The sequence below is a fragment of the Aquarana catesbeiana genome, linkage group LG02 (genome assembly GCF_042186555.1).
Source record: "Aquarana catesbeiana isolate 2022-GZ linkage group LG02, ASM4218655v1, whole genome shotgun sequence".
In the NCBI taxonomy this organism is placed as follows: Eukaryota; Metazoa; Chordata; class Amphibia; order Anura; family Ranidae; genus Aquarana; species Aquarana catesbeiana.
Window position 1 is genome coordinate 401,098,485 of NC_133325.1, and position 21,639 is coordinate 401,120,123.

General features: G+C 42.2%; 1 protein-coding gene across 4 annotated transcripts in view; it reads right to left on the minus strand.

Annotated features, from left to right (window-relative positions):
- DHX40 (DEAH-box helicase 40) overlaps positions 1-21,639 on the minus strand; it is a 118,044-nt gene that overhangs the window by 5,898 nt on the left and 90,507 nt on the right. For 3 of the 4 annotated variants that reach the window (XM_073615272.1, XM_073615273.1, XM_073615271.1), the window contains 4 exons: positions 12,042-12,150; positions 9,738-9,832; positions 7,873-7,942; positions 1,065-1,293 (listed from right to left, as the gene is read on the minus strand). In XM_073615272.1, the coding sequence (XP_073471373.1) occupies positions 1,065-1,293; positions 7,873-7,942; positions 9,738-9,832; positions 12,042-12,150 (503 nt within the window). Of the gene's footprint in view, positions 1-1,064; positions 1,294-7,872; positions 7,943-8,028; positions 8,135-9,737; positions 9,833-12,041; positions 12,151-21,639 lie in introns of those variants that run through there. The other variant, XR_012241651.1, reaches the window with a different exon arrangement.

Sequence of the window (21,639 nt, forward strand, 5' to 3'; positions counted from 1 at the left end):
CAGGCTCCTTTTATTCTTCAATTGAGGGATGTTGAGCAGAGAGGTCACTGAAAGGGCCACCCACTGAGCGAATTTTGGCTGCTCATACAGAACTTGCCGAAATTTGCTCAGTTTATGGCATGCTCCAGTATGGGAAGTGAACACGTATATTATTAAAGGAAGGGGGAGGGTGGAAAGACACAACGCAAAGCACACCAATAAAAGCAACAACACACAGCTGATAGAGGTAATCAAGGACACTCTTAGTCTCGGTTCACACTACAGCGACTTGGGATCCGACTTGTCAGACCTCAAGTCGCTGGACATAAGAAATTCCATTGAAGTGAATGAACGCTGTCTTAATGTACACTACTGAAGTCGATCCGACTTCAGAAAACATTTCTGTACTACTTCAAGGCGACTTCTAGGCAACTTTTACCCATAGATTTAAATGGAAGTTGCCTCCAAGTCGGATCTCCATCTATACTGAAGCGACTTTACAGGAAAAAGAAAATAATTTACTCAGGCAACCCCCTCCCACAGAGCTGATTATTCTGTAATTGGCCACAGCCAAAGTCGTCTGTTCTGGAGGCAACTTTAAGTCGCGTTGTAAGTCGCGCTGAAGTCGCCTCCAAACCGCCTTGCAAAGTCGCGCTGTAAGTCGGGTTGCCCTGTGTGAACCGGCACTTACTGGCAACGGACCATCCAAACCTCAGAAACTGCCTTGCTGCTAGCCACTTCACCTCAAGGACTTGGCGTGGAGCTCTACAGAGATTTCAAAAGATTGACTGACCCCAATCAACCTTCTATAAAATTAATGACTACCTATTGTCCCCCATTCATGAACCCTTTGAATAGTACCATTATTCTTTCAGAGTCAATAGTGACCTTTTTGGGGAACTCTGCACTAAAAACAATGACATCAGCAATCAATAAGCTTGTTGTGGGCAACACAGACACTTCATTCAGACATCGAGTTGAGAAAAAGGTACCCAAAAACAAAAGAAAAAATTGTAGACAAGATTTGGGTCATCAATTACTGTTCTAAATTTACAGGAGTGTGTAAAATTATGAAGTGAGCTTACCATAAAGTCGCTGTGCTTTTTCTCTAGAATTCCATTTAGCCAATTCCTCTTCAGTCACTTCTTCTCTGGCCACGTTGCTCAATTCATAAGCATCAATATCATGTAATTTTGGAAGCAAGTCTTTAACCCATTCATAGCGGATAGGACACACAGTCCTGACAAATATCTTAGATGTCACCAAAACACTATGGAACAAAATCCACTCCAAGTTGGTGTCCTGGCCAAACAACTGAGATTTAAATGGTAAATTATATATATATATGAATTCACAAGAAATCACAATTATGGGCAATGAATTTTACATTTACATGTGAACAAAAGGCCATTGACCAAAAAGCTTATATATATATTTATTTATATTTATCATCCCACAGATGTAATTAGAAGACTTCTATAGCAATATTAATGTATTTTGCAATTTTGCATAAGTAATAATTTGTACGCTGCCTTTGCAATTGCAAAACATCAAACCACATTATGATTAAGAACAATACTAAAACTGGACTTAGCAGTAAATTTTGCGTGAATAATTTTTTAAGCAAGAGAATCAAAAGTATCTTTTTTTCAAAAGTCTGACTTTTATCATTTCATAAACCTTTCATCTGAAGCCAGGTTCAACCTTTTAGGTCTGCCTGAGCAGTGCATTCTAGGAAAAATGTATTATTAGTCTGCTACAGTCAAGATGAAATATTTTGTCATATCAACTGTCTGCTACAGTCAGGAGGAAGTATTTGTCTATGTCCTCTCATTTCCATCATGATGACTTTGTTCATTATAGTGTTCTGGGTCTGAACAAAGAGGACGGTGACATTTTGACACAAAATAAATTGATGGCAGGAAGAGTAATGTGATATTTGTGACAGCTAAACCAATCAGCTTCCAGGTTTTATTCTCAAAGCTTGATTGAACAAGCTGCAGTTAGAAGCTGTTTGGTTACCATGTGCAGCTGCACCAGATTCTGAGTACTCCAGTTTTAGTAAATCTCCCACAAAAAGTGGGGCTCAGCCCCGCCCTTGCTCCCTCATCACTGGCTCTGATTGACAGAAGGGGAAGCCGAGGGGGAGCCAAAGCCAGTACCTAAGCCAGTGAGGAGCAAGAGAGCAGTGGGTCTCGTGCATATCGCTGGATCAAGACCAGGCTCATGTAAGTATTTAGACCAATGAGTGAGCAACAAAGAAAAACAAATGTCAATGAGCCAATCTAACAAATGGGTCAAGAAGGGCTCAGAGCAGATTGTAGCACCTTGTAATTAAACACTTTCAATCAAGATTAACTATTTTTAATCCTTATGCTGCCAGCATTGGTTTGAATATATAAAAATGAATTCAATAACATTTTCAATTTGTGGTGTTCAGATACAGTTTAGTTCCACTTTAAACATGTGAACAGAAGGCCAGGTGGCACTCTTGGAAATCTGAGAAACAGGCGACTAACGCTAAAAAGCCTTTGAAACACTAATACATGGGGGTGCTCTACCTATGCCCCTCCACCTGTTGTGGAACTACAAGTCCCATCATGCCTCTGTGTTTGGGAGTCATGCTTGTAACTGTCAGCCTTGCAATGCCTCATGAGATTTGTAGTTTTTCAACAGCTGGAGGGCCACAGGTTGAGCACCCATGCACTAATAGATCTAGTAGAGTGCACCTTAACAGAGAAGAGAGGAACCATATCCTTTAGAATCATTACTTATCTAATGCACCTAGCAATAGTTGAGCAAGAGGCAGGGAGCCCTTTATGGGAACCCTTGTAAACAACAAAGAGGCAGTTTAATTGCCTTAGAGAGGCTGTAGCCAAAACTCCCACAAGGCATACCATGTCAAAACACTGAAGAGGATTTTCCTCGGGATGTTCTTGAGCAAGACACAAGGAAGGAAGGACAATGTCCTGGTTGAGGTGGAAGGAGGAAACCACTTTATGAGAAAAGAGGCTTTCAGCCTCAGGAGGACCTTGTCTTTGTGTAACACTAGTGAAGGATCTTTACAGCTGTGGTCATCAACCCTGTCCTCAGGGCCCACTAACAAGCCAGGTTTTATGTATTACCTTGGGGAGATGCAGACTAGAATACTGCAATCATTGAGCACCAAATGATATCACCTGTGATGTATTTCAGTTATCTTGCAAACCTGGCCTGTTAGTGGGCCCTGAGGACACTGCTTTACAGGATCAGGCCTCTAACTCAGAGACCCTCTGTGCAAAGGTGATAGCAATGTGTAAGGTAACCTTGCAAGGTCAGATAAAGGACTATCACCAGGAGGTTTGAAGGGCCACCTCTTAAGGGCTAAAAGAACCAGGTTAAAGTCATACAGAGGAATGCACAAGGGGAGACATGTGCGACACCCTGCACAAAAGCCTAAGGAATGAGAGGCCAGTGGTTTCTGAACAGCCAATGCTGAGATTTGTCCCTTGATGGTATTTAAGGCCATGTACTGATCTAGACAAGACTATGGAAAGGACAGGATGCAACCAACAGAGGTGTGCAATGGTAGACTCTCAGAGAAGTTGACTTTTTAGGCTTTACGAAGGTAGGAATGACTGAATCCAATAAGCCCTTGTCCCTCAGGACCTGAGCTTTACCAGCCTAGTCAATAAAGCCAGAGATCCAGAAGCAGGGTGGTGGACTGGTCCTTGGGACAGAAGGTCTGGACTAGCTGGATTGGTACATTGAGAATTCCATGTCCTCCTGGGCCGGTTCAGTGCCCCAAGAATTAACGGGATGCCCTCCATCTCAATCCTGCAGAGCAGACAAGGGAGAAGCTGGAGAGGATGAAAGTCATAGGTCAGGTGGAACTGGTCCCACAGAGTCAGCAGGGTGTCCACTGAGAAGGCTTGCAGGTCTCTGAACCTATTGACAAACCTGTCCAGTTTTTTGTTTGATCTGGACACAATAAGATTCATGTCTTGTGAACACCCCCCCCCCCCCAGCAAGGAGATTGAAACACTGTTGAATGGAGAACCCATTCCCGCAGATCTTGACACACTGACGACTGAAACAGTACGCCTGGTGCATGGCTGTGGCATTTGTCAGGTAACCTCACAACTGAGGGGTCCAGTTATAAGGAGACAACCAAATCGCATACAGGACGTTTATGTGAAGCCAGGGTTAATTTGCTTACAAAGTACACTGCATCGAGGAGCACCCAGGACTCCTTTCTAGCCTGACAGGCTGGTATCCAGTGTGAAAGCTTTCCACCTATTTCTTTGGGGAAAGGGGTTTCCTCTCCAGCATCACATGGGAAATCAACCATGTCAGGGGGAGTCTGGCCTTGCAGGTCAGGCCCATGGGGTGGTCCAAGCACCCAGTCCGTTTCTCTCATGCTACCAAAATTTGAGGTGCAATGGTCTAAAGTGAAACTTGATGTACAGTACTGCCATTCAAAGGAGACTACATCAGACACAAGACCCTCATGTAGGCACAAATTGAGGGGTGACCCTGGGACCAAAGCATGTATGCTTGTGTGTATGCATGAGAGCAGTAGGACAGAAGCTTGTCCTTGGGCAGGAAGATCCTATACAAATCCAATGTCAGGCCTAGATATTCTAATCAGCAACTCTGGTCCAATCATGACTTTCGGAGGTTGAAGAATCAATTGAAGTTCTGCAGAATCAGCACTGTCCGCTGGACATTGGCTGACAGGGATAGGGAGGACTGATCCTGTATCAAAAGATTGTCTAGGTAACCCCCAACGTGTACTCCATGGGAACAGAGCAGAGCTAAGATCTGGGCAACCACTTTGTGGGGGAGGGGGGGGATTAGGGAGGGGGTTCGAAGGGGAACAAATTGCTAAACCCATAGGGACAAGCAGAGGGTCTTCAGATCCAGATTGGGCTGAACACCTCTTTTTGATTTGAGAAATATGAACAGGTTCAAGTAGAAAAACAAAAAGGGAACCGCCCCAACTAATTAGTTTTCGCAGAAAGGTACATATGGAAGTGTTTTGCACAAAACAAATCAAAAGGAGTAATGTGCTTCCTCCAGACATACCTGCCCTTAATATAGCTATTGCTTTATATGTTGCAACATGAAGACTCCCAGTTAGGGGCCTTAATGAAAGAGTGCGGCTTACACACATATTTGCAAATGTTGTACAAAGAACACTTCTTTTTTTAACTCAAATCATTAGAACGTAATAGTAAAATGTAGAATGTAGAAGTAAACCCATCCATAAAACAGTTTCATTTCCGGCACGTGCCAGAAATGTAACACTCCCATTGGTTGTGCTCTCAACCAAACTATCAAACCATCCAATGGCTGGTGTCATAACTGATCACATGTGCAGCATCATGGCAGTTGTAGATTAAACAGAGGCAAAGATTGCAGCTTCCTTGGCTGAAAATGATAGGGGTGTTTACTTACACTTTAAGTTGGTAAGTGGGCTGGAAGAATCTTGTTTCGTTGGTTTGAGAAGAAACCCGAGTGTGATCTTTGCAACGACCCTCTGCGAAAGGATCTGCTGAACAGCAAAAAACTCTGCCATCTTTGTGGGAACAGTGGACAATTTGAGAGCATGAAGTAGGGAGGAGGCAGACTCCCAAATTTCAGTTTGTAGCCTGCACTCTGCCGGGGGTGGGGAGAGGGGTATCCCGCCCCTTCACTGGGAAGAGGGCTTGGAGAAAGACTTGGTTGGCTGGGAGAACCCTTTTTCTGATGAAATAATGTTTCAGACATCAGCTTGGAGCTTGAGGCCTAAGGGGGAAAAAATTAGCTTTTCTGAACCTCAGGGGTAGAAGCCCATGGAAATGTGGCCCTTCTTTCTGGGAGGAAGAGTACACTTAGCCCCTGTGACCTCCCTGATGTACATATCCAAGCAGGGACCAAACATACGTTCTCCTCCAAAGGGTAGCTGTTTTAGGAGTTTCTTGCACAGGAGATCGGCTGACTATCATGGCAAAACCACACTGCGTTTTAGGTGCCACTGAAAATAATGGCACCTGAACCTGCTTTTTGCAGTTTGTTTTGAGATCGCGGGCAGAATTATAGCGATCTGCTGCGATCCCAAAATGCCCAGATGTGAATGGAGCCTAAATGTTTCTAATCATTTATTTGTTACAGCATTTCCGCAGCAGATTCAGAGAACTTCACGAAAATGTATTTTCAGCAACCAAATATTTTTATGGGGTGTTTATGAATCATTCAAATAATAAAAAAACTGGGACTTTAGAGCCTCATGCACACTAGATGTTTTTACAGCTGCTTCTAGGAGTGTCTGACTTTTTTTCCTGCCTCTAAACACCCTCCATATTAGATATAAATTATATTATATGAAATACAAATTATTTACTCTGGCCAATGAAATTACCGCCTAAGAGCTTGATGCCTGTAAAAGCACCTAAAAGCTTTAGACACTTTTACAAGCGTCAAGCATTTTTTCTGCAAAAATGCTGCTGGCTTCTAGGAGAGTTAGAAAAAAGTCCTAGTTCAAACTTGTGCAGTGCGTTTGTAGATAGGCTGCTGTGCCCGCATAAATGTGGGCCACACAGCCCACACAAGTGTGAACTAGGGCTAAGGGACAGAAACATACATTTTATAAAAGCATAATTTGGTTTAAAAACATACTTAAAAACTCCATATATGATATAGTTAAAGTGGTTGTAAAGGCATAAGGTTTTTTACCTTCATGCATTCTATGCATAAAGTTAAAAAACCTTCTGTGTGCAGCAGCCCCCACTAATACTTACCTGGGCCCCCTCTCGATCAAGCGATGTCCACGGGATCCTTGCCTCTCTGAGGACTCCTGATTGGCTTTTGGCTGCAGCGGGAGCCATTGGCTGTCAGTCACAGCCAGTGAGCCAATCAGGAGAAGGAGGGGGTGGGGCCGAGCTGCAGCTCCATGTGTGAATGAACACAGTGCCGTGGGTCAGGAGCGCACTGGCTTGGGCACCCGGCAGGAGGTAGGAGCGCCGACGTGGGACCCGGAAGGAGGAGGATCAGGGCTGCTGTGCGCTAAACCATTGCACAGAGCAGGTAAATATAAAATGTTTGTTATTTAAAAAACAAAACAAAAAAACAAGGCTTTAATATTGCTTTAAGACTGGGAGTGTACAGTATACATTATATGGTTGTTGCATCAAAATATAACAAACCTCTATAGATTTTTTTTCTTCTTGTTTGCCTTAATTATATAATATATGGCATTTTTAAGTAGGTTCTTTAACCCTTTGGCGCCGGCCATGCGCAAATATGCAGCCTCTTGGCGGGTGGACCTTTGCGTTCGTTAGTGTCAATACAGCTGTGCCGAGAGAACACGCTCCCGACACAGTTACCGGCGGCTAACGGAAAGCTCCTGATCACTACCTTTAGGCTGGCCATACAAAACCATATACTATGAGGCCAAATTAAAAACACTTTAAATTTGTATGCAACCAGGCAGGCTCTTGGACTACATAGTTGAATAAGAAAATCGTATAATGTATGGCCAGCCTTAATGTTTTTCAGCATGGTAAAAAACTGTTAAACTGTTATGGAGCAAAATCCAAACCACCCATCTATTTACCCCTTCCATCTTCCTACTGACCCTCCATCAATCTTTTTTTGTCACTGGGATAATGGATTTTAAGGAGCTTCTGCCCTCGAATCACGTTTAAGGAGCTTCTGCCCTCAAATCACATTTGAAGAGCTTCTGCCCTTGAACAACATTTGTTGATCCCCAGATTAGCTCTAATAACCAAAAGATGATAGATTTGATCTTTGTACCTTTAATTGTCATGTGTTGTCACTGATGAGACTTTTTTCAACCTCTTGTAACTTGATAAAGATTGCATTTTCTGCAAAACTCAATAAAAATTTTTTGCACATACTCAAAATACTTACAGCTGATGAAGGGTGGATGTGCACCACGCTGCCATTTCCATCCATTGTGCAGAATGTTCTTCCTACTGACCTATACAAGCAAAATGTTCTCTCAATATAAAACGGAAACAAAAAATGGCAACAAAAACAAAAAAAACCACAGAAACCAGAAATCACCTTTCCCTTATCTAACTGCAGAAACGAATATCAAATTGGTTGATATGAGTCACAACAGTCTAGCCATTGTCATTGTTCCCAATGCCCTACTAAGCAAGTTGGAAAGCTAAAATGAAAAAGTAGTCATTATAATACTATAAAATATACATTATATAGAAATCAGAATGAGCTTTTTACATCATGAATTCTATCTATATTTTTGTCAAAATCTTTTTTCATTGATTTATACAAAGATCAATTAATAGGTTTCATAAAGCAAGCACTTAGTCTCGAGCAACGCGTACAGGTCACATCACGGCATACAACCATATATTCTGCTTACAGCATTGTATCAAAACAACAAGATATCAAGCAACAGTCCTCTCTTACAGTATAAATGTCATAGAAACATAACTACCATTACATAACATATGACAAAACATTGAAAAAAAAAAAGACAAACTTAGAAAAAACACCCTACTGTTGTCACACATAATAGAAATAATACCCATATGAATTGTCAGCACTCCCCCACTCCCCTCATAAGGACTTCAAGGTTCTCAACAGGAACCTTTAAGAAAGTGGAATCTCCTAACCTCCCTGATCCTCCCCAGCTGCTAAAGAAAGCCAGCATTCCCCAGGTGTGAACACTGGGTGGTAATAGCAGAGATGGGGATGGGGCCAAAGCACCACCCTTATTAGCTGAATCCCAAAACCATTATAGCAGCTGATTATACCGGAAATGTATAATCAGAGAGGCCACTAAAGCGCTTCATCGGCCAGGCAGCGTGTGCTAGGTTCCTTCCAGTAAGCATTTTTTCCAGAGTAACCCAAAGTTTTTTCACAACCCGCATTCCAGTTTACAATACAAGCCAGGCCATTAGCTTTATAGTATAAATTAACATCATGGAGGCCTAGACCTCCATCCCCCTTTGACCAACGGAGTAGCATGATTTCTTGCCCTCCATATGAACTTCACATATACAGAACAAATCAATTTAGGAATATATATCGGAAGCATTTGAAGGCAGAATAAAAATATAAGCAAAATAGTAACTTTGAGGATGTTAACCCTCCCTAACCCTGTAAAATGGGTCTTATTCCAACCTTCTAGATTCTTTTTAACTTTCTGCAGGAGACTTGGAAATTTAGCTGAGTACAGCTGCTCCAGTTTAGCTGTTAACAAAATACCAAAATAGGTTATATAGTGGTCTTTCCAATGAAAGAGGAAGGAGGTTTCTAAGATTTGCTTCTCTACCTAGATTAATGGGAAGGATTGTAGATCTGCTCAAGTTAATTTTAAAAGTAGACAACCCTTGAAATCTATCCAATTCCACCACAGTTTCGAGCAGGGAGACCTGATGTTTAGTAACAAAAAAGGCAACAATGGCAAAAGCTGCCAGTTTATGTGATACCGATCCTACTTGGATACCTTCAATATCCACATTATGCCTAATATTTCCAGTGCTATACAAAAAAAACAAAAAACAAAAGAAAAACAACAACTGGTGAATACCAGTAAGCAGTTAACTTCTCATTGACAGGCCCAGTGACATAAGCTAATGTGCAGTCAATAACTGGTCATTTTATTAAAAAAAAGTATTGTGAAAGGAAAAATGTATGAAATGCCTATAGCAACCAAATTCCATCCTTTAGTTTCTATGGGCAATGCAGGCACATTCCCTCTTGGACATGTTTCTTTAATAATAAATAGAGAATATTGGACTTACCTTCTGGCAACATTGGAAAAGAAACCAGCACAAAGGCAACGTGTGATCATTTCATTCCTAGGGAGGTCGATCCTTTCAAAGGGAAAGTCCTTCACCTGAATAAATAAACAAGTGCTATGAGTGATTTATGGATTCATTACATGGGTGAAGTCTACAAACTTTTGAGAGCGATTAGATTTGGGGCCAAAAGGACAGGTCAGAGTCTAGAATGACACCTAGTACCTTGGCGTGAGGGGAGGGACTGATAGTTGTTTTATTGATCTTGATGGAAAAGTCAGGGAGGAGGGCACAAGCGAGGAATATTACTAGTTTTAGAAAGATTTAGCTTGAAGAAGTGGTGCGACATCCATGTTGTTAGTAAGTTAGTAAAGCAAGGAGACTGAAGGGGTGTGATGAGAAGTAGAGAGATAGATAGATTTGGTTGTTATTGGCGCATAGATGGTTTTGGAAGCCGTGGGAGGTTATCAAGTGACCTAACTCTGTAAAGAAGAAATCCGTAGATAGAGAAGAGATGGGGTGCAAGAAAGGAGCCTTGGGAGACCCCTACCGAAAGAGGATGTGGAGTGGAGGAGCCAGAGTTAAAGGTAAAACTGAAGGAGCACTGTGATAGATAGGAGGAGAAACAGGAAAAAGCACAATCTTGGAGGCCAAGGAAGTGGAGTTTATTGAGAAGGAGTGGGTGGACAACATTATCAAAGGCTGCAGAGAGATCTGAAGTATGGAGTAGAGGCCGATGGCTTTAGCAGTTAGTAAATCATTAGTGAGTTTTAGTAGGGCAGTGCTTGTGCTGTGAGCGAACGCCAGGCTGTAAGGGGTCAAGAAGGTTGTTTTCAGTAAGGTAGGAGCTCAGATGGTTGTAGACCAAGCTAAAAGTTTAGAGGTGAAAGGGAGCAAGAAGAAAGGTCTTAAAGGAGAAGTCTAGCCTAACACTAAAATCGCTACATCTATAGACAACCACGACCTAACACTAACCCTGTAAAGAAGAAATCAATATACATACCTTTTCTGAAGCCGATTTAACCCAATCCCATGCTGAGCTGTCAGCCGCAGCTTTGCTGTGGAGGCTGGTGCAGAGGAGGCAACCGACAATGGAAGCCCCATAGTAACTCTATTGGTGAATCACTTCCCAGCTGTTGTCGGCTGTGTCCTCTGCAGACCGGGCTGGAGACCGGACCGGAGCGGCTTCAAAAAAAGTATGTATACGGATTTCTTTTTTACAGGGTTAGATAGGTAAGTGTTAGATCGTGGATGTCTATAGATGTAGCGCTTTTAGTCTTAGGCTGGATTTCTCCTTTAAATAGTTCAGGTTAGTGGGGTCCAGTGAGGGCTTTTTTAGGTATGAGTGTGATCTCTGCATGCTTTAGAGGGTTATATTATTATTTAAGAGGGTTATATTGTTTAAAAGGGTACATTAAAAAGGGCATATTCTTACATGAAAAATATATATTGTAAAATGGGGAACTATTACACTCCACCTCACCAACAGGTGCTGACTCCCTCCTCTTCCCTTTCAGGGCTTCCCTGCATGGGGGTTAACCTGTTCGGGTCCAAAGTCCCCATTATCAGGGTTTGCAGGCGTTTTTCCACTCAAAGTCTCTCCATGTCCCCAAATTCTGGGTCCCAAATGAGGACTTACCAATCTAGAGAGCACTGTAAAATCAGTCCTCTCCTCTCCGACTGGACTACCCAGAACCCCTAAGTACTAAAAATGTATTCCCATAGTTCCCTCTAAAGAAACCACAGCCCAAATATTGTATATACAGTATATCGTTTTGTACATGTATTATTTAAAACTATTTTGGTTTGGTATTGTTTTTTCTTACTTTATATACCATCTCTGCATTACAAAAAAAATAAAAATCAGATATGTCAAAGGACTGTTAGAGAACAGCAGAAGTTGACTCCTTACAGACAAGAAGTCTCAATGAAACTTCAGACAGAGCTGTTTGTTGAGAAAACGGGAGAAAGGCGAATGACTCTCTGATTCATTCACTTCAGTGTGAAAAGGTCAGCTTCAGCTACTGAACTATCTGAACAAGATGTAAGGAGAAAACAGAGAAAGTGAACTTTTAGCTCCATTGCTGGCTGGAGAAGAACATAAAATATTCATAAGCAAAATGTCAAACACATAAGCAGTATTTATTTATTTATTGTTTTTTTATCAATATACATTCCCTGTTAAGGAGACATCTCAAGTTAAAGAACAGTTATTTAGAATGCAGAGGCATGTCTTAAGAATCACCCACAGGTAAAAATGAAAGGAAACACTTAACAATACATATTATAAGAAACTACAGAACATACCTCTTTAAGCTTATTTGTAATGTCTCTTAGCTGCTTTTCCACACTGAATGCAGTTTTTACAGCTCTCCAGTGAATTGCATTTTTGTGACACCATGAAGCAGGATTATCACTATCAAAGTAAAACCTGTATTAATACTTTGCAACTTTCATTATTCAATAAAAAAAGAAACGGCATTCATAAACTATTTTAAAATTACACAAATGCAATGCAGAGTGTTATTGGTTGGAAATGAACTCAACATAGCACCATAAAAACGTTAAAGTGGTTGTAATTTATCAAATAAAGTAACCAGCCTTGGGTGATACGCAGAGATTAAACAAATCCTCCTACATAAGTTGTACCTGTTTATCTGCAGAACACTCTCCTCTACAGTCTTCCAAAACACACATTTTACACAGAATCTCTCAACAGCAGAAAGAAGGGAAGTGGGTACTGCATCTGACATCATATACACTGCAGAGCAAGAGCACACAACTTCATGAAATCTGATAGCTGACTGGAGGGGAGGGGAGGGGAAGGGAGGGAAGGGTGTCCTGGGGTTGACTCCCAAGGTGTTGGCTTAGAGTTCTGTCAGTGACTCATGCAGACAACAGAGAGAGGTTAGATCAGAGAGGAACCAAAAATCAGTGCTTTGTATTCAGGCTAGTGAACAGTATAGTGGAATGTGCTTTGTTCACTTTTCATGTCTCAGGTTTACAACCACTTTAACTATGAACCCACAATGATACTCAGGCCTACTCACAAAAGGTAGTTGGCTTTGTGACCAGTTCTTTAAAATTCTGTTCATGCATTTCTCTGTCAGAATGCTGTGACTGCAGCTTGATTGAGGCAGAATAAACCATCATTGCAATGAGTACCAGCCTTTGATGATAGTAAACATATAAAGTGTATCCATGGTCGAAATGTAAAAATCATATATTCAATTCCACAATTTTGATTATTTCTATCCTGCACCTATTATTCTGAATTATCTTGAAGTTTGTAAAATTAATTTGTAACAGTCTCAGTCATGTGACACATATTCACTCTACCCTGTAAGTAGGCATTGCTGTGTCACATAATTCAAAGAGCTTGCCTTCTCAACTACAGAGAAAGAGTTCCAAAAGCAGAGTCAGTACAGGAATCACTGCTTGCAGGCAACAAGGTACCATGGGATATTTAGTCTTTGGAAACTGAAGGTAAACAGCAGAGGAGAAGCTGCAAAGCATGCCGGGAGTCCAGGAAGTTGTGGAAATGGATAGAAGACAGCAGCACTCAACATATTTTTCATGTTTAAAATTCATCAAGTAAGCCTTTATTGGACTGTCAAAAGTCACTATTGTTTATATTGCTATTACAATACGGATGTTAAAAAAAAGGAATGTGTACATTAAGGCTGGGTTCACACATTCGCCGCATGTAGCTCACAGCAGGGGTCCAGTGCGTCCCCGTTCACCATTTCAGCCTGAATTTTTGTCTGAATTTGGACCTAAAATGGACCAAAAGGCGCACAGGGCCCCTGTGCAAATCTGCACCGGAGCCGCAGTGGAGATATGTGAACCTTCTCCATAGAGAGCCGGTCAAAATCTCCTGCTATTGCGAATAGAATGCGAGCAACCCCGCAATAGTGTGAACCCAGCCTGAGACGTACACTTTAAGCAGCTCTCCCAGGTCTCTCCCTTCTCATTGGTCGAGTCATTGGCTCCCATCACTGTCAATCACAGCACGTAAGAAAGGAGCAGGTGATGGGCTGAGCCGCTTGCTATGGTGGGCACTCGGCAAAGGGGGAGGGGCCAGGGCACCAGTGATGGACCCAAGAAGAGTAACATTACAAGAAACGCACCTTTCCCGCACCACATTTTGGTGAAACTTGGCCTTTAGAAATTACGAGTTAACACCTATGTCAGAGAAAAAGAAAAAAAAAAAATATGCAAAACATGTCTACAATACATTTTTTGTGGACCGAATGGTGTCAGCCCTGCCCAGTTGTCTTCAAAACTCTTCAAACTGTTCCACTGTCCTATTCTCGTCAACGTAAAGACCAATTGCTCTCTAGGTCCCACATAAAAACTGGGAGGGCTGATTAAGTTCTTTGAGAGAACACAAGAAGAGTGCACAGGACAGAAGACCATGCTGAATTTCTGATAAGAGCAACATTAATAGGTATTATTTGCACTTACTGAACCAATACAAAACGCATTCAGTGGTAAACAATATTTAACAGTGCAAAAAGTAACAGTAGTTAAAAAAAAAAAAAAAAAAAAAAAAACAATATCCTTATTACATACACTTTAAACAGTTGCCAACCACCCCATTTACCAAAAATCTACTGAGAACCCCGTATCCTATCTGCATTACCAGGAACAAGTAATTTCCGCCCTTTTGTACCCTGAAAGCCCACCAGAAAATATTCGCTCTGATTCCATGAACAGACTCCACGAACGCCACTTTCCTGATAAAATCCCCTCCCGTGAAACAGGCCACAGACGTCAGAAGAGGTGCCGGGTGTGCTCCAGAGGAGGAATTAGAAGAGACACTACGTATTATTGTCCCCAATGTCCTTCCCAACCAGGCCTCTGTATAGGTGAATGTTTCCGCCGTTACCATACTTCTCTACATTATTAGGGAAGTATGGTAAACGTAATTCTCATTTCCTGTCATTTTCCTCTACACCCCTTATGCCACTGCACTGAACTGTACATACCTCTGCCTTCTCCGGAACCGACCCTGGCCTGTTATACCACTAAGCTTTTGCCTAACGCTAAACTGTACCTACCTCTGCCTTCTCCGGAACTGACCCTTGCCCGTTATACGACCAAGCTTCTGCCTAACGATAAACATACCTCTGCCTTCTCCGGAACTGACCCTGGCCTGTTATATTACCAAGCTTATGCCTAACGCTAAATTGTACCTACCTCTGCCTGCTCTGGAACTGACCCTGGTTTGACCACGGTTTTTTGCCTGCCTTTTGGACTGATCATTTACCCTGCTATGCTAGTGGGAACACAGGGGTCTCACATATGTGAGGGGCTCCAGAAATGTTTTTCTGGATGAAGAAAACTAATTTTTTAGTTTTCTCATTCCCAGATTTAGGGTCTGGAGACTCGGAGGCTTCAAAGAGATTTGGGTGGGAGAAGCCTTTACCCCTGTCCCCATTCTTTCCTGGCCTGCGACTTGGACCATGTTCCTAAAAGTCTCACACATGTGGTATTGCCATACTCAGGAGGAGTAGCAGAATATATTTTGGGGTGTCATTTTTGCTATGTACATGCTATGTGTTGGAAATATCTTAGAAATGGACAACTTTGTGTAAAAAAAAATGCGGTTTCATTTTTTTTCCCACATTTTCCAAAAACTTCTGGAAAAAAATGAACCATTCAAAAGACTCATGCCTCATAGATTATATGTTGGGGTGTTTGCTTTCCAAAATGGGGTCACTTTGTGGGTGTTTCCATTGTCCTGGCGCTCCAGGGCCTTCAAAAGTGTAATAGGTGGTTGAGAGGTTAGATGTGCAATTTATGCTCCTAGAACGCCTGAATGTGCTACTTCAATGTTGCGCCTCTGTATGTGGCCAGGCTGTGTAAAAGTCTCACACATGTGGTATCGCCATACTCAGGAGGAGTAGCAGAATATATTTTGGGGTGTCATTTGTGTAATGTACAAGCCATGTGAGAGAAATAACCTGTTATAATGACAATTTGGTGTGAAAAAAAATAAAAATAAAAAAATCTTCATTTTGCAAAGAATTGTGGGAAAAAATAACAACTTCAAAAAACTCACCATGTCTCTTACTAAATACCTTGGAATGTCTACTTTCCAAAAAGGGGTCATTTTGTGGGTATTTGTACTTTCCTGGCTTGTTAGGGTCTCAAGAAATGAGATAGGCCTCAGTACATCAGGTGTGATCAGATGTGATCAATTTTCAGTGATTGGCACCATAAGCTTGTAGACTCTATAACTTTCACACAGACTAAATAATATCCACTAATTTAGGTTATTTTTACCAAAGATATGTAGCAGTATAAATTTTGGCCCAAATTTATGAAGAAAAATTACTTATTTGCAAAATTTTATAATAGAAATGAAGAAAAATTCATTTTTTTACAAAATTTTCAGTCTTTTTTCATTTATAGCACAAAAAATAAAAAACCCAGAGGTGATCAAATACCACCAAAAGAAAGCTCTATTTGTGTGAAAAAAAGGACGAAAATTTCATATGGGTACTGAGTAATTGTCATTCAAAATGTGAGAGCACCGAAAGCTGAAAATTGGTCTGGTTAGGAAGGGGGTTTAAGTGCCCAGTGGTCAAGTGGTTAATCACTTGCTTACTGGGCACCTAAACCCCCTCCTGCCCAGACCAATTTTCAGCTTTTAGCGCTGTCACTCTTTGAATGACAATTGCACTGTTATACAACACTGTACCCAAATTAAACTTTTATCACTTTTTCCCACAAATAGAGCTTTCTTTTGGTGGTATTTGATCACCTCTGGGTTTTTTTTTTTTTTTTTAAATGAAAAAAAGACCGAATCCAAAAAAAAATACAAAACCGCTTTATAATTTGTTAATAAATTTTGCAAACAGGTAATTTTTCTCCTTCATTGATGTACGCTGAGGCTACACTGATGGGCACTGATAGGCTGCACTGTTGGGCACCGATAGACTGCACTGTTGGGCACCAATAGACTGCACTGATGGGCACCAATAGACTGCACTGATGGGCACCGATAGGCGGCACTGGTGGGCACCGATAGGCGGCACTGATGGGCACTAATAGGCGGCACTGGTGGGCACTAATAGGCGGCACTGGTGGGCACTAATAGGCGGCACTGGTGGGCACTAATAGGTGGCACTGATAGCTGGCACTGATGGGTGGCAGTGATGGGCGACAGTGATGGGCACTGATAGGTCGCAGTGATGGGCACTGGTAGGCGACACTGATAGGCAGCACTGCTAGGTGGCACTGATGAGGCACCACTGGTGGGCATTGATAGGTGGCACTGGTGGGCATTGATTGGTGGCACTGATGTACTTGTGGGCACTGATTGGTGGGCACTGTGGGAACATATGAGGCAGCTTCACCTCTCCCTGCTTGGGACCGATGTCTTTTCAACAGGAGCCGGTGACCGGCTTTTTTTTTCTCCTCGCGCTGTCAGCGTGAGAAGAAAAAGATTACCGATTCTCTGTTGGCTGACAGCTGATCACGTGGTAAGGGGTCAGGATCGACCCCTTACTCCGATCTGTGATCACCCAAGTCTCATTGACTCACGGCCAGCTTGCAAAAGGGAGGATGTCTATTGACGCCCTCCTGGCAAAACAGATCCGCGCTGTACCTGTCATTTGGCTATAGCACGGATCTGAAGGAGTTAACAAGGTATTCTATTACCTTTTAATATGTGTCTTCAGTTGGCCTTTGTTTATTTCTTAGACTTAAATGGTAATCCCACTTTCATGGGGGAAAAAATGGCAAATAAAAATATAATATATAGAGTATACAATTGCGACACAAGTCATATTGTAATTGAGTATAAGAAATAAATAGTTCCGCACTTAGGAAATAAAGGAACTGCAGCCCCCCCCCCCCAGCACAGAATAACACCTAGGTGAAATTCTAAAACATAGAGTACTAAATTGGGGTGATTGGCGCTGTTCGACTGGGTCCACTATGATGTGCACAACAATATATAAGTGTGAAATAAAAATAATAAGTAATAAATAATAAATTGTATGTGTATAAGAATGATAAAAGTTCCAGACGTGTAGACAAAATATATGTGCATGTATAAAAAACCTGACCACAATCTATAAAGTGCAGTGTGTAGTATCACATAGAATGCAAACACTGAAAAAATTAAGTGATAAAGATAAATGATAAAAATTAAATCATCCCAAAAAGTGAGTATATAAATATGAAGAAAATATAAAATTATTTGAAAAACACTTATTAGTAAAAGTCCTTTGCTGATAAGTACACACAATGGTGCTAAAACATATTGGTAAAACTCCTTTGTTCATATGTACACACAATAGTGCTTAAAACATAAGAAAAGTGATCAGTTCATAAAAACAAGTGTCCCCAAAAAAGAAGAAATTCCATAAAAAGTTCTTCTTAAAGTGCAGTGATGTGTCTCTTCGTTCACATAACAATATTCCTGGTGTGGAAAGTGCTCCCAGCCTTCCAAAGGACCCCCACTTGTGCCCTCACTCACCGGAAAAATTCACTCCTGCAGGGGTATCAAGCCTGTAAACTGAATCCAGCAGCAATGGTCCGTGGTGACAATCCTCTGCTCTCCTCTCCTTATCTGGTGTCCCGATCACCTCCAATTGCTCCCCGGTTTAAACATCCATCAAAAATATCTTGTATTTCTGCAAATCCCAGGCTCAATAAATAAGAACAACAGAATGGCTCAGTATCTGCTGCAGATTGCAGTCACTGGAGCTCCACTCTGCACAGAATTCATGTACAGGAAACATGTGCCCTCCACTTCCTGTAGAGTGTTATTAAAAACGACGTTTCCTTTTCAATCTGTAGCTCTGTAATTTTCTGTAAAATGCAATGCAATATGGCTATCTGGAGGTGTTCTGTACACAGAATGTGTACAGAATGCCCCCCAGGAACATCATTTCCTGCTTGTGTGATTGGCTCACTGATTTTCCCAGAAGTCTACAATAAGATACAAGTCAGATATCAGGCATCCCCTGCAACAAATGTAATTTTTGGTGAGATACTCCCAATAGCAAATCATGTCTAAATGGATGCAGATCCTGCAACTTTCCTCATTAGAGCCCTGAAGGTGCAGCAGCTGATTGAAAATTGTGAAACCACTCCCATTAGAGTCACTTTCCACATGGACAAAGAGGAAAACACAGGGATTTCTTCAGAATAACAACAGGTAGAAAGCCGTGGATAGAGTAGGGAAAGGTTAAAACCCCTACTTTTTTTTTTGTTCGTGCCCTGCTGGGGAGATTTCCCTTCATATATTGTCCTGCAGAAGCAACAGGAAATGTGAAGAAATCTCTCCAGAATAAGAGTTGTTACCCAAATATTTGTCTCCATTTGATGATTTACCTGCATTCCTTGCATTGCAGCAGCTCTAAAATGTTTGCTATCATGTTCTGTCCCAGCAACAAATAGAGGGTGAATCTCCCTAACAGGGACATGAAAAGTAACAAAAGGGTGACAGTGGTCTGAGGGCCATGTCGCACTGGTGTTTTTTTATTCATCGTTATCTCTATGCAATCGGTAACTTGCTAAATTTACAGCAATTTGTAGCCTAGTTGTGATGGCGTTTGTGCTGCGTTGCATCTCAATGACAAGCTCACCAGTGAGAAATACTCTGCATACACAGATATGGCTTAGCTACAAAACGCTAAAGGAGAGCAATTTTGAGCAGAGAACACTAACTAAATAACGTAGTATAAGTTTGACCTGTAACAATGAAAAATGGTTTCTCAGCAACAGTGTCGATCACTAGCTACAAATTGCTGTTAAAGTGGTTGTAAACCTCAGCCATGAAATATGAGCAAAGTACATACATCCCACTATAGTGTGTACTTGTCTCTATCCAAAGCAATGGGTATGATTTCTCTCTTCTGCCTTATTCATCAGTTATCTGTCTTTTCTGACAGCTTTTGCCAACTCCAAAAATAAATGGTGACAGCTTGTGATTGACAGCCACAGCTGTTCATGTTTTCAGTGTACTGTGAAGAAGGGTTGCATGTCGTCTCTCCAATCAGGGCTCACAGCTCTCCTCACTGAGCCTTCAGATCTCCACCCCCTGCTATTCATAGCTGAGAGATGCTGTGTAAAATGTGTGTTTTCTAAGGCTGTAGAGAAGAGCGGCTGCAAATAAACAGGCACAACTCATGTAGGAGGATTTATTTCATCTCTGTGTATCACTTCACTTCACTGGGTATATGTTCAATCACAGCTGATCACATTTAACCACTTGCCGCCCGCCATATAGCAGAATGACGACGCCAAAGTGGTTTCGATATCCTGACTGGGCGTCATATGACGTCTGCAGGATATTGAGCCGCTGCACGCCCCCGGGGGCGCGCATCGCGGCGATCGTTGTTGCGGGGTGTCAATCTGACACCCCGCAACACCGATCTAGGTAAAGAGTCTCTGACAGAGATTCTTTACTATGTGATCAGCCGTGTCCAATCACAGCTGATCACGATGTAAATAGGAAGAGCCGGTGATCGGCTTTTCCTCACTCGCGTCTGACAGACCCGAGTAGAGGAGAGCCGATCGGCTGCTCTCATGACAGGGGGGGTCTGTGCTGATTGATTATCAGCACAGCCCCCCTCGGATCCTACCCAGGACCACCAGGGAAGCCGCCCAGGACCACCAGGGAAGCCGCCCAGGACCAACAGGGAAACCATCCACACTGGACCACCAGGTATGCCCCCTTGACCTCCAGGGAAATACTAATCAGTGCCCAGGCAGCTGCCAATCAATGCCCAGGCAGCTGCCAATCAGTGCCCACTCCAATGCCTACCACTGCCAGTGCCACCAGGGATGCCTATCAGTGACGCGTATCAGTGCCACGTATCAGTGCCGCCTATCAGTGCCCATCAGTGCCACCCATAAGAACCCATCTTTGCAGCCTTTTAGTGCCCATCAGTGTCGCCTATCAGTGCCCATCAGTGCCACCCATGAGTGCCCATCAGTGCCGCCTATCAGTGCCCATCAGTGCTGCATATCAGTACCACCCAGTGCCGCCTACCAGTGCCCATCAGTGCTGCATATCAGTGCCCATCAGTGCCCGCTCATTGGTGCCGCCCTATCAGTGCCTGTCAGTGCCGCCTTATCAGTGCCCATCAGTGAAAGAGAAAACTTAATTATTTACAAAATTTTTTAACAAAAACAAAACTTTTATTTTTTTCAAAATTTTCGGTCTTTTTTTATTTGTTTCGCAAAAAATAAAAACCGCAGAGGTGATCAAATACCACCAAAAGAAAGCTCTATTTGTGGGAACAAAATGATAAAAATTTAGTTTGGGTACAGTGTAGCATGACCGCGAAATTGTCATTCAAACTGCGACACAGCACTGAAAGCTGAAAATTGGTCTGGGCAGGAAGGTGTCTAAGTGCCCTGTATTGAAGTGGTTAAATACACTTGCCGGTCATCAGCATTCCTTTCTTCACATGCTGTCACATATCACATGGGAAGAAGAGAGCCGGTAACCGGCAAGTATGACGGCAAGTATGACGGGGACATGTACACAGATAATCAGTGCAGCTCCATCAGTGCCCGTCGGGGTGCCCATCAGGTGTTGCCTATCAGTGCCCATCAGTGTTGCTTATCAGTGCCTTATCAGTCCTGCCTATTAGTGCCCATCAGTGCTGCCCATCAGTGCAGCCTCATTAGCGCACATCAGTGAAGGAGAAAAATTACGTGTTTCCCAAGTTTTATAACAGATAGAAAATGTTTGGTTTTTTTTCAAAATTTTCCATCTGTTTTCATTTCTAGCGCAAAAGAATAAAAAACCCAATGGTGATTAAATGCCACCAAAAGAAAGCTCTATTTGTGTGAAAAAAAGATTTAGTTAGACTTACCGGTGGCGGTATTTCTAAGAGCCTTTCAGGACAACCTTGGAGAGCGCAGCTCTGCC